At 37.9% G+C, this 15,843-nt stretch overlaps 1 protein-coding gene across 1 annotated transcript; it reads left to right on the plus strand.

Moving 5' to 3' along the window:
* The first annotated feature begins 8,711 nt into the window (after positions 1 to 8,711).
* Positions 8,712 to 15,151, plus strand: LOC128693771 (uncharacterized). Its single transcript, XM_070091251.1, has 6 exons — positions 8,712 to 8,721; positions 9,017 to 9,252; positions 9,441 to 9,653; positions 14,047 to 14,149; positions 14,469 to 14,704; positions 14,802 to 15,151. The coding sequence occupies exons 1-6, from the start codon at positions 8,713 to 8,715 to the stop codon at positions 15,016 to 15,018; spliced, it is 1,014 nt and encodes a 337-aa protein (XP_069947352.1). The 5' UTR covers position 8,712; the 3' UTR covers positions 15,019 to 15,151.
* The last annotated feature ends 692 nt before the right edge of the window (positions 15,152 to 15,843 follow it).

Consider the following 15,843-nt stretch of genomic DNA (forward strand, 5'->3'; position numbering starts at 1 on the left):
CGACACACTAGCCGAGGTGGCCAGGAGAGCACATGTGGGGGGAGCAAAGTTACTAGTTATGGGTGATTTCAATCACAAGGAGATTGACTGGGAAAACCTGGAGCCCCATGGGGGTTCCGAAACATGGAGAGCCAAGATGATGGATGTAGTACTGGAAAACCTCATGCATCAACATGTTAGAGACACTACCAGAGAGAGAGGAGAAGATGAACCAGCAAGACTGGACCTTGTATTCACCTTGAGTAGTTCAGACATCGAGGATATCTTGTATGAAAGGCCCCTGGGAGCTAGTGATCATGTGGTTCTGTGCTTCGACTACATAGTTGAGCGCCAAGTGGAGAGAGTAGCAGGAATAGGGTGGGAAAAACCAAACTACAAAAGGGGAAACTACTCAGGCATGAGGAACTTCCTTCAAAACATTCAGTGGGAGAGGGAACTGACAGGAAAACCAGTACAAGAAATGATGGACTATGTGGCAACAAAATGCAAGGAGGCAGAGGAGAGGTTTGTTCCCAAGGGAAACAGAAATAATGGGAAGAACAGAACGAGTCCTTGGTTCACCCAAAGGTGTAGGGAGGCAAAAACTAGGTGTACTAGAGAATGGAAAAGGTACAGAAGACAGAGAACTCAGGAAAATAAAGAGATTAGCCGAAGAGCCAGAAATGAATATGCACAGATAAGAAGGGAGGCTCAGCGACAATATGAAAATGACATAGCATCGAAAGTCAAGACTGACCCGAAGCTGTTGTACAGCCACATCAGGAGGAAAACAACAGTCAAGGACCAGGTAATCAGACTGAGGAAGGGTGATGGGGAATTCACAAGAAACGACCGAGAGGTATGTCAGGAGCTCAACACGAGATTTAAAGAAGTATTTACAGTGGAAACCAGTAGGACTCCAGGAAATCAGAACAGGGGGGTACACCAGCAAGTGCTGGATGAGGTATATATAACCAAGGAGGAAGTGAAGAAGCTGCTATGCGAACTTGACACCTCAAAGGCGGTGGGACCAGACAACATCTCTCCGTGGGTCCTTAAAGAGGGAGCAGAGATATTGTGTGTGCCATTAACAAAGATCTTCAACACATCATTTGAAACTGGGCAACTCCCTGAGGTATGGAAGATGGCAAATGTAGTCCCAATTTTTAAAAAGGGAGACAGACATGAGGCACTAAACTACAGACCTGTATCACTAACGTGTATAGTATGCAAGGTCATGGAGAAGATAATCAGGAGGAGAGTGGTGGAGCACCTGGAAAGAAACAAGTGTATAATTGACAACCAGCATGGTTTCAGGGAAGGAAAATCCTGTGTCACAAACCTACTAGAGTTTTATGACAAGGTGACAGAAGTAAGACAAGAGAGAGAGGGATGGATCGACTGCATTTTTTTGGACTGCAAAAAGGCCTTCGACACAGTTCCTCACAAGAGGTTACTGAAAAAGCTAGAAGATCAGGCACACATAACAGGAAAGGCACTGCAATGGATCAGAGAATACCTGACAGGGAGGCAACAACGAGTCATGGTACGTGACGAGGTGTCAGAGTGGGCGCTTGTGACAAGCGGGGTTCCACAGGGGTCAGTCCTAGGACCTGTGCTGTTCTTGGTATATGTGAACGACATAACGGAAGGGATAGACTCAGAAGTGTCCTTGTTTGCAGATGATGTGAAGTTAATGAGAAGAATCAAATCGGATGAGGATCAGGCAGGACTACAAAGAGACCTGGACAGGCTACAAGCCTGGTCCAGAAACTGGCTCCTTGAGTTTAACCCTGCCAAATGCAAAGTCATGAAGATTGGGGAAGGGCAAAGAAGACCGCAGACACAATATAATTTAGATGGCCAAAGACTGCAAACCTCACTCAAGGAAAAAGATCTGGGGGTGAGTATAACACCGAGCATATCTCCTGAGGCGCACATAAATCAGATAACTGCTGCAGCATACGGGCGCCTGGCAAACCTACGGATAGCGTTCCGATACCTCAATAAGGAGTCGTTCAAGACACTGTATACCATTTACGTCAGGCCCATACTGGAGTATGCAGCACCAGTTTGGAATCCACACCTAGTCAAGCACGTCAAGAAATTAGAGAAAGTGCAAAGGTTTGCAACAAGACTAGTCCCAGAGCTACGGGGATTGTCGTACGAAGAAAGGTTGAGGGAAATCGGCCTGACGACACTGGAGGCCAGGAGGGTCAGGGGAGACATGATAACGACATATAAAATACTGCGCGGAATAGACACGGTGGACAAAGACAGGATGTTCCAGAGATGGGACACATACACAAGAGGTCACAATTGGAAGTTGAAGACTCAGATGAATCAAAGGGATGTTAGGAAGTATTTCTTCAGTCATAGAGTAGTCAAGTCGTGGAATAGTCTAGAAAGTGAAGTAGTGGAGGCGGGAACCATACATAGTTTTAAGGCGAGGTATGATAAAGCTCATGGAGCAGGGAGAGAGAGGACCTAGTAGCAATCAGTGAAGAGGCGGGGCCAGGAGCTAAGACTCGACCCCTGCAACCACAAATAGGTGAGTACAAATAGGTGAGTACACACACACACACGCGCACACACGCACACCAGTAGCGACCAGTGAAGAGGCGGGGCCAGGAGCTTGGACTCGACCCCTGTAACCTCAACTAGGTGAGAACTAGGTGAGAACTGGGTGAGTACACACACACACACACACACACACACACACACACACACACACACACACACACACACACACAGGTGGACAGAGACAGGATGTTCCAGAGAGGGGACACAGAAACAAGGGGTCCATACATAGCTTTAAGACGAGGTATGACAAAGCTCAGGGAGCAGAGAGAGGACCTAGCAGCGATCATTGAAGATGCGGGCCAGGAGCTGAGTCTCCACCCCTGCACCACAATTAGGGGAGTACAATTAGGTGAGTACTCACACACACACATATACAACGACCTACGTACAGGCCAAGTGTCATTCGCCAAGTGCCTTTGATAACTGGTAACAAACAAGTACAGAAACAAGAGATGTAAAGAAAACATCAAGAAACAAATAAAAAAGGATGAGATATACCGAGCAACATTTTGAGAATAACATTACAGGACAACTACCATCTGAATTAACGATGATTCATAGCCACATCAGATCAGGAAAGACCAGGAAATAAGACTGAAGAAAGGAGAGAAACGACAAGTCCGCGCGGAGCTCAACGATTAAATAAGATGTCCTCAGCTGAAACAGGGCAACACCATGGAACCCAGTACACTAACTGGTACTGGACACTATATATATATATATATATATATATATATATATATATATATATATATACTGGAGTTCCACAGGGAAGTGTCCTTGGTCTCCTGCTCTTCCTCATATACATCAATGATCTTCCAAACGTATCTCAACACCTGAACCCCATTCTCTTTGCTGACGACACGACTTATGTCATCTCTCACCCTAATCTTGCCACCCTCAACACCATTGTTAATGAGGAGCTGATTAAAATATCGACTTGGATGACAGCCAATGAACTTACGCTTAATACTGACAAAAACTACTACATTATGTTTGGTAGCAGAGCAGGAGATGCGCAAATTAACATTAAGATCGACAACACTCTAATTGCCAGGCATAATGAGGGCAAATTCCTAGGCCTATACCTCGACAACAACCTGAACTTCAGCACCCATATCCAATGCATAACCAAAAAAGTATCCAAAACGGTTGGGATCCTCTCCAAGATAGATACTACGTGCCGCAAACTGCCCTTCTCACACTATGCTATTCACTTATATATCCATACCTCACCTATGCTATTTGTGCTTGGGGTTCAACTGCAGCAACACACCTAAAGCCAATAATAACCCAACAAAAAGCCGCAGTAAGAATAATCACTAAATCCCATCCCTGGCAACACACCCCCTCACTCTTCATAGATCTAAACTTGCTCCCTGTTCAGTACATCCACACTTACTACTGTGCAATCTTAAGGACCTTAAATTCCAATATTAACCTTGACCTAAAACGTTTTCTTGATAATTGTGACAGAACCCACAGGCACAACACCAGACACAAACATCTCTATGACATTCCCCGTGTCCGACTAAACCTTTACAAAAATTCAATGTATGTCAAAGGCCCTAAAATCTGGAACACCCTACCTGAAAATTCTAAAACTGCAGACACATTCATCACCTTCAATACTACCATCAGAAAACATCTTATCTCCTTGATACACCCTGTCAATTAATTACACGAATATCACCTGGTGGTTAACACTTACACTCACTCACCCATTTGACCATAAACAGAAATATCAATCTCAATCTCAAAATAATGAATCTTAACTAGTCCTAAGTTGGCCTGTGATACTCCAATACTGAAACTATGTATAGTGCCAAAACAAAAGCATTCACATTGCTAAACTCACAAACTAGTATTTAGTCACTTAGCCATAATACCAACTTACCTCATAATTTTTTAATATTTTAAACTTAAGATTTAATCTAAGTTTGCCCGAAATGCCTAGCCATGTTAGGTGTTCTAGTGGTACACTCTGTAATTATTATTTTACTACATGTAAACCACACAATAACCAAATTCTGTAAACTCAGCATTGTAATCCTTATAGAGAATAAACTTTGAATTTGAATTATATATATATATATATATATATATATATATATATATATATATATATATATATATATATATATATATATATATATATGTATGTATATACATATATATATATGCATTGAGATGATGCGGTGAGAAAGATTTTGAATGAGCTGGATGCATCACAAGCAATGGGACCTGATGAAATGTCACCATGGAGAATATAATTTACAGTACCTTTGTTTTAACTTTTCACAATTAATCATCACTTAAGAAGGACACTTCAAAGTTAGAGTTCGCCACTTACTATTATCAAGGTGAATCTGAGTGAAAAAAAAAGCAGAGAAGATCGAAAGGGAGAAGAAAAATGTTAGTAGGTGTAGTAATAGTCGTAGTGGAGGTTGTAATAGTTGTAGTAGTACGCACTTGCTAATAAATTCTTCGAGTTGGTAAACTTTTCCTGGTATTACGGCATTTGAAACTTATTACTGAGGTAGACCTACAAGTGGCAGTTCAAAGATACTTAAGCATCGGAAAACAATTATAATACGCCACCATACCCTCAGATAAGCCGCCTCACTGGGTGAAACGTCGTAAAATAAAAAAATTTCCCGTTTAAAGTATTTTTAAAATAATAAGCTATGATTGAACTTAATTTTAAGAAGTGAATGTTAACATGTTTTAATTTTAGATTATACTGTAAGTATGTGTAATAAAAATAGTATTAACATAATTTTATGGAGAAGATAATATCTTTTCACCTTTAGTGGCTAAGTATATGCAATAAAGACATTATTAGTATTATGGATGACGTTACTTGTCTGCCTGTTAATTATGGGGTCAAGCAGAAACTAGACTGCACGTTTAGAGAACGCTTTGAGCAGGCAGCTATTAGATCAAACTGAAGGAAAACAGGAGTCATTGCTGCCACATGCACCGGTCTCACAGCATCATGCAACTTACTTGGTCGTACATCAGCATCAGGATTCATTAATTTGTCTCACAGTATCAGGCAGCAATCATTGATCTCTCAGCGTCAGGTCACTGTCACTGGTCTTGCAAAGTCAGGCCTCAGTTATTGGTCTCGTAGCATCGGGCCACAGTCGCTGATCTTGTAGCATCAGGTCACTGTATCAGGCCACAAAACTGGTCCCACTGCATATCTCTACAATTATTGGTCTCGCAGGGTCAGGCAATGTATTTTTTTTATGTTTGATTGCTACATATCAAACCTCGAAAATATTTTATGAAATTAAAAAGGGTCTAATCTTATGTTCATATTCTGAAATGGTCAGAAATAGCTGCCATCGACACCTTTATTTCTATTTTTTCTCTGTTTCGGTTTGTGATGGTTCAGTCCCCCATCGCTGCTGAAAAAAACGGTCCAATGTAGAACCTAGGCTACATTAGTCAACTATGGTCCTTCCTTAACACTGATGTTGAACTTTGAAGAATCATCCACATACCGTACTTTTAAAGTTGTATTCAATTCTTCGTTTTGTTTCAGGTATTCATATTATATTAAAAGGAAATATAAGTAATAGCTTTTGCCTTATTTTCTCCCTTAAATCATGCATGTACACATAATTATTTAGGAACTCTATTTAAAATGGAAAAGATATGAAATCTTCACTCTCCTTCCACCTACATGACACAATGATTTATCAGTTTCCATTGACACACACACTTCACGCGTGAAACTGGTTAAAAAATGGTTATTCACACCTAAAAATTCTGTTTCCTTTCGTTTTCGGCTTCATGGTAACCTTAACCATGCCTATAAGCAAATAAAAAAATTGAAACTTGACATTTCACATATCAGCCATGATAAAATCCTGTTCACTCGCTAGCTAATCCAGAATGTCCGATTACCACGTAAAAGATCATCCAGAAAAGTAATCAAAGCAAAATTACACACGTCTAATGCGTGATCATTCACACAATTATTTCATATCAATAATATATGTGGTCCTCCGTATATTACAAGATACGTCGCATATTACTCATTCTCTATGCCACACTCTAATCACTTTTTACGTCACGTAGTGCGTGGGTCACCATTAACACTAGATCTACATATGAATAGCAACTATTAATGCATGGTGCTTTTCCTAGTGAATCTGAATATTTAATTTGCGTGGATTAGGATCAGTCGATTACAGATAAAAAAAAAAAAACAGAGCGAATTCCCACAATGGAATCGATGGTCTATACTTACTCGAATTTGTGTAGCTTGAGATGTTAAGAGTACCTGTGTTCGCTAGAAGTTTGCAATTCTTCCTATCGTACAAAGTATTTGAGGCATCTTAAGCATTCACTTACCTCTATCGTAAGTTTAATTTAAGAACTCCAACCTTTTTCCTTCGAGAGGTTGTCTTCATGGTGGTGTTGAATTCTTTCTCCGAGGAGTTGAAGGCACTCTCCTCCTGGCAAGATAAAAGATTCTATTTCATTTTCGAGGCGTTGTATTACCTCTGCCAATTTAGCTTTATTCATAATATAATAATATTATTATTATACTATTAATAATAATATTATTATAATTATTATTAGAAAACAAAATAGTTGTGTAAACAGTGGTACTGATCTTTTCTAAATGGTAAAAATTTTATATTTTCCCCTTGTCTAGCTATACCCAAAAATACCATGTTTAAAGTTTGGATTTAGCAAATATCTTAATTTAGATTCGTTACATGAAAACACTGTGATAGCGAGGATGTATTGCAAGTTTAAAAATTTTAAAAATAATGTGATGATTGTGTAATTAAGTTGAAAATGATTTTACGGTTGAAAAAAATTTAGATATATCATTTAAGGGGACACTATGAGTTAAGAAAAAAAGAAAATATCTTAAAATTTATTTAATATATTATAAAGATAAGGAAATATTACAGATTTTTTTTTTTTGAGAATTGCTGAGTATTGCCTTATTTTGTAAGATATTCTTTTTCCCTCTTGAAGAATCAACTTATACGAAACACTGCGTGTAATAATTTGTTCATTTCGATTAATGTTTCTGTGACTTATCGTATAATAATAATGAAACTCAGCTACAACCTAATCGACTTCGTGGGTTTAGCACTTTTATGGAAAAAATGAGTAGCCAGATAACACACAGCTTGGCTGAGCCAGGGCTACCCCACAACTAACAAGATAGCTGAGAATGCTGCAAAAAATAGTGACAGCACTACAACAACATTGTCTCACACCATTGATTCCCTACCTATTAGAGTGGCAGGGGGCTGTCATTTGCCTTCTCTTGTCACCGTTATCAAACCCTGAACTTACCAAAACTGACGCTTCTTTAATATTCCTAGGGACGATTAGCTGAAATAGTTTGCACCTGTTTTGTGGCATATTCATCCTCGATGATCAATAACAGTGAAATGAACTGAGCAATTCACTATAATAAATTCTACATAAACTGGTAACTGAGTATTTATATGGTAAAAACTCTTGTCAAATGATTTTCCATGACAAATAAACCAAAAACAACAAGACAGGTCAACTTACGAAAATATCTTTAAAAATAAATTAATTTTATATATGTGTGTCGGCCTAAAAATATAGTGCAACAATCATAAATTAAACAAAAAACAAAAGGATTTAAAAAAAATATGATCTTCAGTAAATTTATTGGCACTATAATTACATTGTGATACTAACAGTATGAAAGCTGCTCTTTAACAAGCATTATAAAATACAACAGCTTTAATAATTTTTATGCACATTTTCGTTCCAGTAGGGTATGTTGAAGAGACAGGGTCTGTTTTCTATTTAAAACCATTATTTCTAATATCAAAACATTCTATAAGGTTCAATCGCGTTCTACCAGTAGACAATAGCATAAACAGAAATATTTGCAATCATTCAGAAACAAATTTGACATTCTGTGCATTGAGATCGTCGAGGCCCACCACCCTTGACTCCTAGAAGCTTAATGACAGACTTGATGTCATCACTACGAAGTAAGAAGGTCATCGAGAACCGGATTGTACATATGTTGCTAAAGAGCATATGGCAACTGTCTGGTACTCTGGTAGTGTGTATTTATAGGTTGGTGGGCGTCATGGTCTTCACTTGATCCTCACCTTAACAAACAACATGAAGTTTGTATGTGCTAGCTACTAGTGTTCTTGGTTACATTACAAAATTCAGTGATACAGACAGCTTTTGTATTATAAATCATTTTGAGGGTACTCTTAATCATAATAAACTTCAATATATAGCATTTAATACTTTATAATTTATCACTTTATGCTAAGCTGTTTTGCATTTTTTTTTTAACATTTGAGCTCTTGAAAAAATTGATGTAGTTTAATTATGAAAGCGTTAAATATGAAATAAAATATATAACTGAAAATTAATAGTTTTATAGTGTACACGTTATTTTTTTTATGAAACACAGGTGGTTCTCGCCGTTTTTGTGGCTGTGACCACCGCTGCCCCGCAGTACGCCGCCCCTCAGGCTCCTAGTCGCTACGGCGAGTCAAGCGAAGAGGTGCCCATTCTGAGACACGATTTTGTTCAGGGAGACCACGGCGAGTACAAACTTGATGTAGAAACTGGCAATGGCATCGTCTTGGCTCAGTCCGGCTCTCCCGATGGTCCAGAAAATGCCGTGGTGAAGACTGGACAGTATTCGTGAGTATATTTTTCGACAATTTTATTTATTTTCTTAGGAATAATTTCTCAATCAAAGATTGTTTTGCTTTTGTTTTCAGTAGCTATGAACTTCCATACACCTTAAACCAGTGCTAACAAATATGAATACAAAAATATTTTTAATGCATAATTCGTAAGGTAAAAATGCATTCTCTTCTCCTGAACAGTTACACTGCTCCTGATGGTACTTCCGTTCTTGTGAAGTTTGTCGCCGACGAGAACGGCTACCAGCCCCAGTCTGACCTGCTGCCAGTGGCTCCTGAATTCCCCCACCCAATTCCTCAGTTCGTGTTGGACCAGATCGCCTTTGCTGCTGAGGAAGACGCTGCCCGTGCCCGTGGTAAATCTTCTGGCCTCTCTGCTAGCTATGGTGCTCCTCAGTAAAATTAGCTCTTGGTAATCTAAGGCGTATGCCTCTTTAAAACAGAATATTACACTTTCATGGATTTTAGCTACAATAAGCTATTTATTATTTATTTGCATTGTATTTACTTTATTATTACATTGATCAAATAAATATTTATCCACAAAATTGTTTAATTAAATAGCACACGCAGAATATTTGATATAAAATAAAGAACAATAACGCACATAGGATTGAGAATTATTATTATAATCAAAAAGAAGCGCTAAGCCACAAGGGCTATACAGATAGGATTGAGAAGCTTATGACGACGTTTCGGTTCGACTTGGACCATTATGACTTGTAAATGGTCCAAGTCGGACCGAAACGTCATCATAAGCCCACATTTTTAAAGTCCCAGAGAGAAAAAACAGACGAATGTCTCTATCACTTATTAAAATCTCTTATTCTATGATTTTTTTCCTTAAATGCAATATAAAAGATACTCAGGGTTTTGATAATAGGAATATAGACAGAGATTAAAATAAGAGAGCTGAAAGAAAACAACGAAAATTTATTACTCATTTGAACCAAAGTAACGAGAATTTAGCAGTAGTGATGCGTATTTAGTTGAAACTAATTAAATTTCGTTCAGCTCTGATTGTTGTTTAGTTCAGGAGCTTGAGTAAATTTCTTTCAGCTAACAGTGTATTATTTATATTAATTAAGTCAAACCGTTAAGGGAGAACTCAGTATGAGGCAGCGAACAGATGAACTGAGCTCACTAAGAGAGTAAGTGGTGCAGGCTCAGGCTATTCCCAGGGCCATGGGAATTCAACATACATGTCGATTAATGATTAAGAAGCAGAAAACAGAAGCTGGAAAGCGACACCCTTCTCATAGGAGAGTATAGGAACTTTAGCATTTAGTACTGAGTAAATGGATACCGCTTCCCGGTATTTGCTAACGGAGGACTGAGTTTTCAACACATTAAAAGCCCTAATTTACATAAACTTCACATAAATAAATCAGGCAATATTTCAATACTTAGTTTATAATCCAAAACGAGTAATGAGTAAAGCTTGCGGCTTTTCTTACCTCATGTATCGTAGGTTCAAGGCTTGAGGTCAGTGATTCTCACAGCCCCAGGAGCGAGACGTGTGCGGTGGAGACTTACCTCAACAAAAAAATATTAAAAAAAAAATTAAATAACATGAAAGTTATGTAAACTTTCTACAATCGTGAAATTACAAGCAGGTTAAGATATAATAACGCTGGTTATTTATAGAAGTAAATGTTTTTCGTGTGTATCTACTCACGTATTTGTACTCACCTATTTGCCGTTGCAGGGGTCTAGTCACAGCTATTGGCCCCTCCTCTTCCCTGGTCGCTACTGGCTCCACTCTCTCCCTGCTCCATGAGCTTTATCGTAACTTTTCTTAAAGCTATGTAAGTGTCTAAAGCTGTGTGTGTGTGTGTGTGTGTGTGTGTGTGTGTGTGTGTGTGTGTGTGTGTGTGTGTGTGTGTGTGTGTGTGTGTCTGTGCGCGTGTGTTCACAGATACATAGAAAACTTTAGGTGTGGCCTGATACTAGATGATCCATGTACCTCCCGAGACAGAACCTGCTGAAGAACAAACGGCCTTGCCTGAGGACGAAACAATCTCTCTGAAGCAATAGCACTCGTCTTAAGTTTTTACTGGTTAGTTGCCGACTGTTTTCTCCTCTGTAATTGGAGCACAATGATAGCACTCCTCGTAGTGTTGCCACACGTAGATCCCTGTGTGGCATAGCGACTGACAAAAGTGTTTTTAAATGCAGAAATACATGAATATTCATACATTGAGTTATAAATACAGGAACACGTGATCATTCAAATAGGCAGGAATATGAATGCATATCTACACTCATAACATATTTTTATAGAAGCATACACACCGGGCGCATACGGAAAGAAACTGGTGAAAGCATTCTTATGCAGTTATGAAGTGAAGCCGAAATCAGCCGCTGGTTCACTGCAATTACCAAAAATGTGTACGTCCATACAAAAACACAATTATACTTGCACCTACACGCACACAGAGTTATAGAAAATGAAAGGAGTGATGAGACTTGTAATAAAATACAAACGTTGTGAAATTACAAAACATGCATTACCAGATTTAAATATGTTACAAAAATTAATTTCTATATGTATATATATATATAACAACACTGCGACTAAACAAGGACTGGAGCCCATGTCATTTTGGCCCGCCTCATGGTGAGCGAAAATCACATGACGCTCTAACCTACAGGACCACCAAATCCTACAAAAATCAAGCACCCAGCAGAGCTAGGTGTTTTACCTTGATCCGAGGACAGATGGTGGTGTGGGTGCTTCTGAGCTAATTTCATTCTACTCCCCGTTTGGGTTAGAGCGTCAACTGATTTTCGTTCACCATGAGGCGAACCAAAACGACATGGGTTCGAATCCTCGGCTAGTCGCAGTGTTGTTATTGATTCAATACCACTTGTTCGTGGTTACAATAATATAAAATACTGCTCGTGAAGGCTAGTACACCAAACGGGGATTAGAATGAAATTAGCTCAGAGGTACTGTTACGACTTAGATGTCGTAACTTAAATAAAATGTTCCTGGCTCCTAAAGGCTGCTCACACTGCTGTCTACTCTGTCTACTCTGTAAACACAGCAAACCTTGGGCCAACATGTACTCATAAGGGGGATTACCAACAGACCCCTGGCAGTCTTCAAGCTGGCACTGGACAAGCACCTAAAGTCAGTTCCTGATCAGCCGGGCTGTGGCTCGTACGTTGGTTTGCGTGCAGCCAGCAGCAACAGCCTGGTCGATCAGGCGCTGATCCACCAGGAGGCCTGGTCACAGACCGGGCCGCGGGGGCGTTGACCCCCGAAACTCTCTCCAGGTAAACTCCAGGTAATATATTAAACAATATTAATTATTATTAGAATGAAAGAACAAAAACTCACCTATATAAAAATATATATAATATTGCTTACAAGTTTTATACAACTTCTAACTACTACAAAAAACCACCACACTCCAGTTCACATTAGCTCACTAGCACACTGCTACTAATGAGATAAACAAAATAAATCATCAGGGAGGCACCATGACATACACACCCCCGTCTTCACTTCCGCCTGGAAGACTAATTATCAACAGGTAAAACACCATACAGAACTCTCGCATAAACAGGCCTCTGCATACTAGGGCCTTACAAGTAAACATGAGAGCAATAAAATAACATATGGTATAAACTTACAAAAGATATCAACCTATTAAACACACACCGTGATGTATTAGGACATCTTGTTGCAAGTTTTGTGCTCCACCGACTGACACTCACCACATCTTATCTGCTCCTGTCTCCTGCCCGGGAATAATTCACGTTCGGATTCAGTACAAACCCGGAAAATGACATATGGAGCGTTATTTCTTACATAAATTTTACTGTAGCACACTGCGTAACAGGTACCCACTTCACCGTATGTCCTCGGATCAAGGTAAAACACCTAGCTCTTCTAGGTGCTTGATTTTTGTAGGATTGCGTGGTCCTGTGGATTAGAGCATCGTGCGATTTTCACTCACGATGAGGCAGGCCAAAACGACATGGGTTCAAATCCTCGACTAGTCGCAGTGTTATTGATTCAATACCACTCGTTCGTGGTTACAATATATATATATATATATACACTATATATATATATACACTATATATATATATACACTATATATATATATATACACTATATATATATATATACACTATATATATATATATACACTATATATATATATATACACTATATATATATATATATACTATATATATATATATACTATATATATATATATAGTATATATATATATATATAGTATATATATATATATAGTATATATATATAATATATACTATATATATATATACTAATAGTATATATAGTAATATATATATATATATATAGTATATATATATATATATAGTATATATTATATATAGTAATATATATATATATAGTATATATGTATATATAGTATATATATATATATATAGTATATATATATATATATAGTATATATATATATATAGTATACATATATATATATATAGTATACATATATATATAGTATACATATATATATATAGTATACATATATATATATAGTATACATATATATATATATAGTATACATATATATATATATATATATATATATATAGTATATATATATATATATATATATATATATATATATATATATATATATATATATATATATATATATATATATATATATATATATATATTTAAACGCCACTAAATAAAATATCATACTAGTAAGTAGTAATGAACTTGAAATAACGCGTTATTTATAATGCACGAAGCAAAAAATATTGGCCTGTGAAGTTCAACTGGCAACTTTCTTGCAAGCTGCATCACTGCTATAAATGCTGCGGCTGAGCGAGGAAGTGTATCAGTTGCCTGCTGTAGCCACACAACCATGAAGTTTGTGAGTTATTACAGACAAAATATCCGTGTAACATGTGAAACATTGAGAAATCTGTCTCTGAAGCCGTTTTAAAATATTTTTCATTTTGTTTTGACAACAATAGTGTTTCTTTGTTTCAGAGTCTTTTCATTCATGAAATATTTTCTGTATTACCAATCATTAAAATTTTATGTTAATTGCAAATTAAATCGTACATTAAAAAATCTGGTAAACATTGGAATACTTTGGGAAACGGTGTCTATTGTAAGTGTCAGGTTTTGCATTAGCAAAATGAGAATATTTTTTGTTAATTTTTCCGCCCATTTATGTTTCCCAACAGGTGATACTTGCTCTACTTCTGGCCGTGGCCACCGCCGCTCCCCAGTACGCTGCCCCTCAAGCTCCTGCTCGCTATGGGGATTCAAGTGAAGAAGTGCCTATTCTGAGACAAGATTTCGTATTGGGTGACTACGGGGGCTACAAACTTGATGTGGAGACTGGTAACGGGATAGTGGTATCCCAATCTGGGTCTCCCAATGGTCCCGAAGGTGCCTTGGTGAAGGCTGGACAGTACTCGTAAGTGGTGATTACTTTTCCGTACAGTTTATTTATGACAATATACAGCATATACCAGGTAAGAATATATTTCCTGACGTATGATGAATTTCAACAGCTACACTGCTCCTGACGGCACTCTCGTCAATGTTAAATTCATCGCTGACGAGAACGGCTACCAGCCCCAGTCCGACCTGCTGCCAGTGGCTCCTACCTTTCCCCACCCAATTCCTCAATTCGTACTGGATCAGATTGCTAAGGCTGCTGAGGAAGATGCTGCCAGCGCCCGCGGAAAATCCTCCGGTCCTTCTGGCAGTTATGGTGCTCCCAACTAAATATAGTAATAAGATAGTAAGCCGATATCTCCAAAGAGTACATTCGTTTTAAGTGGAATACATATACTACAATTACTTTTGATAATTTATTTATGAGATGAATGTTATTGCTGTTGAAAAATAAATAATTAATAATACTTACTTTTTTTAGTACTCAGGCACTGTTAAGCATTAACTGGATAAGAATTACTTGGTATTGAAGTCTGCGTTGTTAATACATGTATTGACAAAGTCTTGTAAGGAAGAGACTGAAAAAATTAGTGTTAAAAATGTAAAAATTTAGGTGCAGTGAGTGAACAAATCAGAAGTCCAGTGCATTTAAAAGACCTTAACTAATCTCTTTCCTGGTTTAATAGAGTAAATTTGTTTTACGTATATATAATTTTATACCAGTCAAGCATACTCAGGAATGCAGAAATTCGAGGGTGGAAATAACATACGCTTTGAGGAAAAAACCGTTGAGAGTACAGGATTGCTAGCTTTGAATTCCTGGAAAAGGAGCGGACAAATATTCTTCAAATATTCACTCAGCTTCAGTTTCCTTCTATTTTTCTCAAAGATTTTAGAATAAGGGCACATCTATCCATTATTTACCTACCTACCTAGGCAAGAACGTTTACCTGCTAGTTTCCTTGTTCTGCCAGTTGGCTAATAATGTCGCCAGAACTATTTCCATGTAAGGTAACCACCATGTCTCCCAACACAATTCGAGAACTGGTTAAGAATACTGTTCGATCCGCCTATTGCAAAGTAGGCATCTACGTAATCCCATTCGTAAGATATTATGAAGGGGAAATAGCTAGGAGCCTGGAGAAACGTATAAGA

This window comes from Cherax quadricarinatus, chromosome 34 (assembly GCF_038502225.1).
Source record: "Cherax quadricarinatus isolate ZL_2023a chromosome 34, ASM3850222v1, whole genome shotgun sequence".
NCBI classification, from domain to species: Eukaryota; Metazoa; Arthropoda; class Malacostraca; order Decapoda; family Parastacidae; genus Cherax; species Cherax quadricarinatus.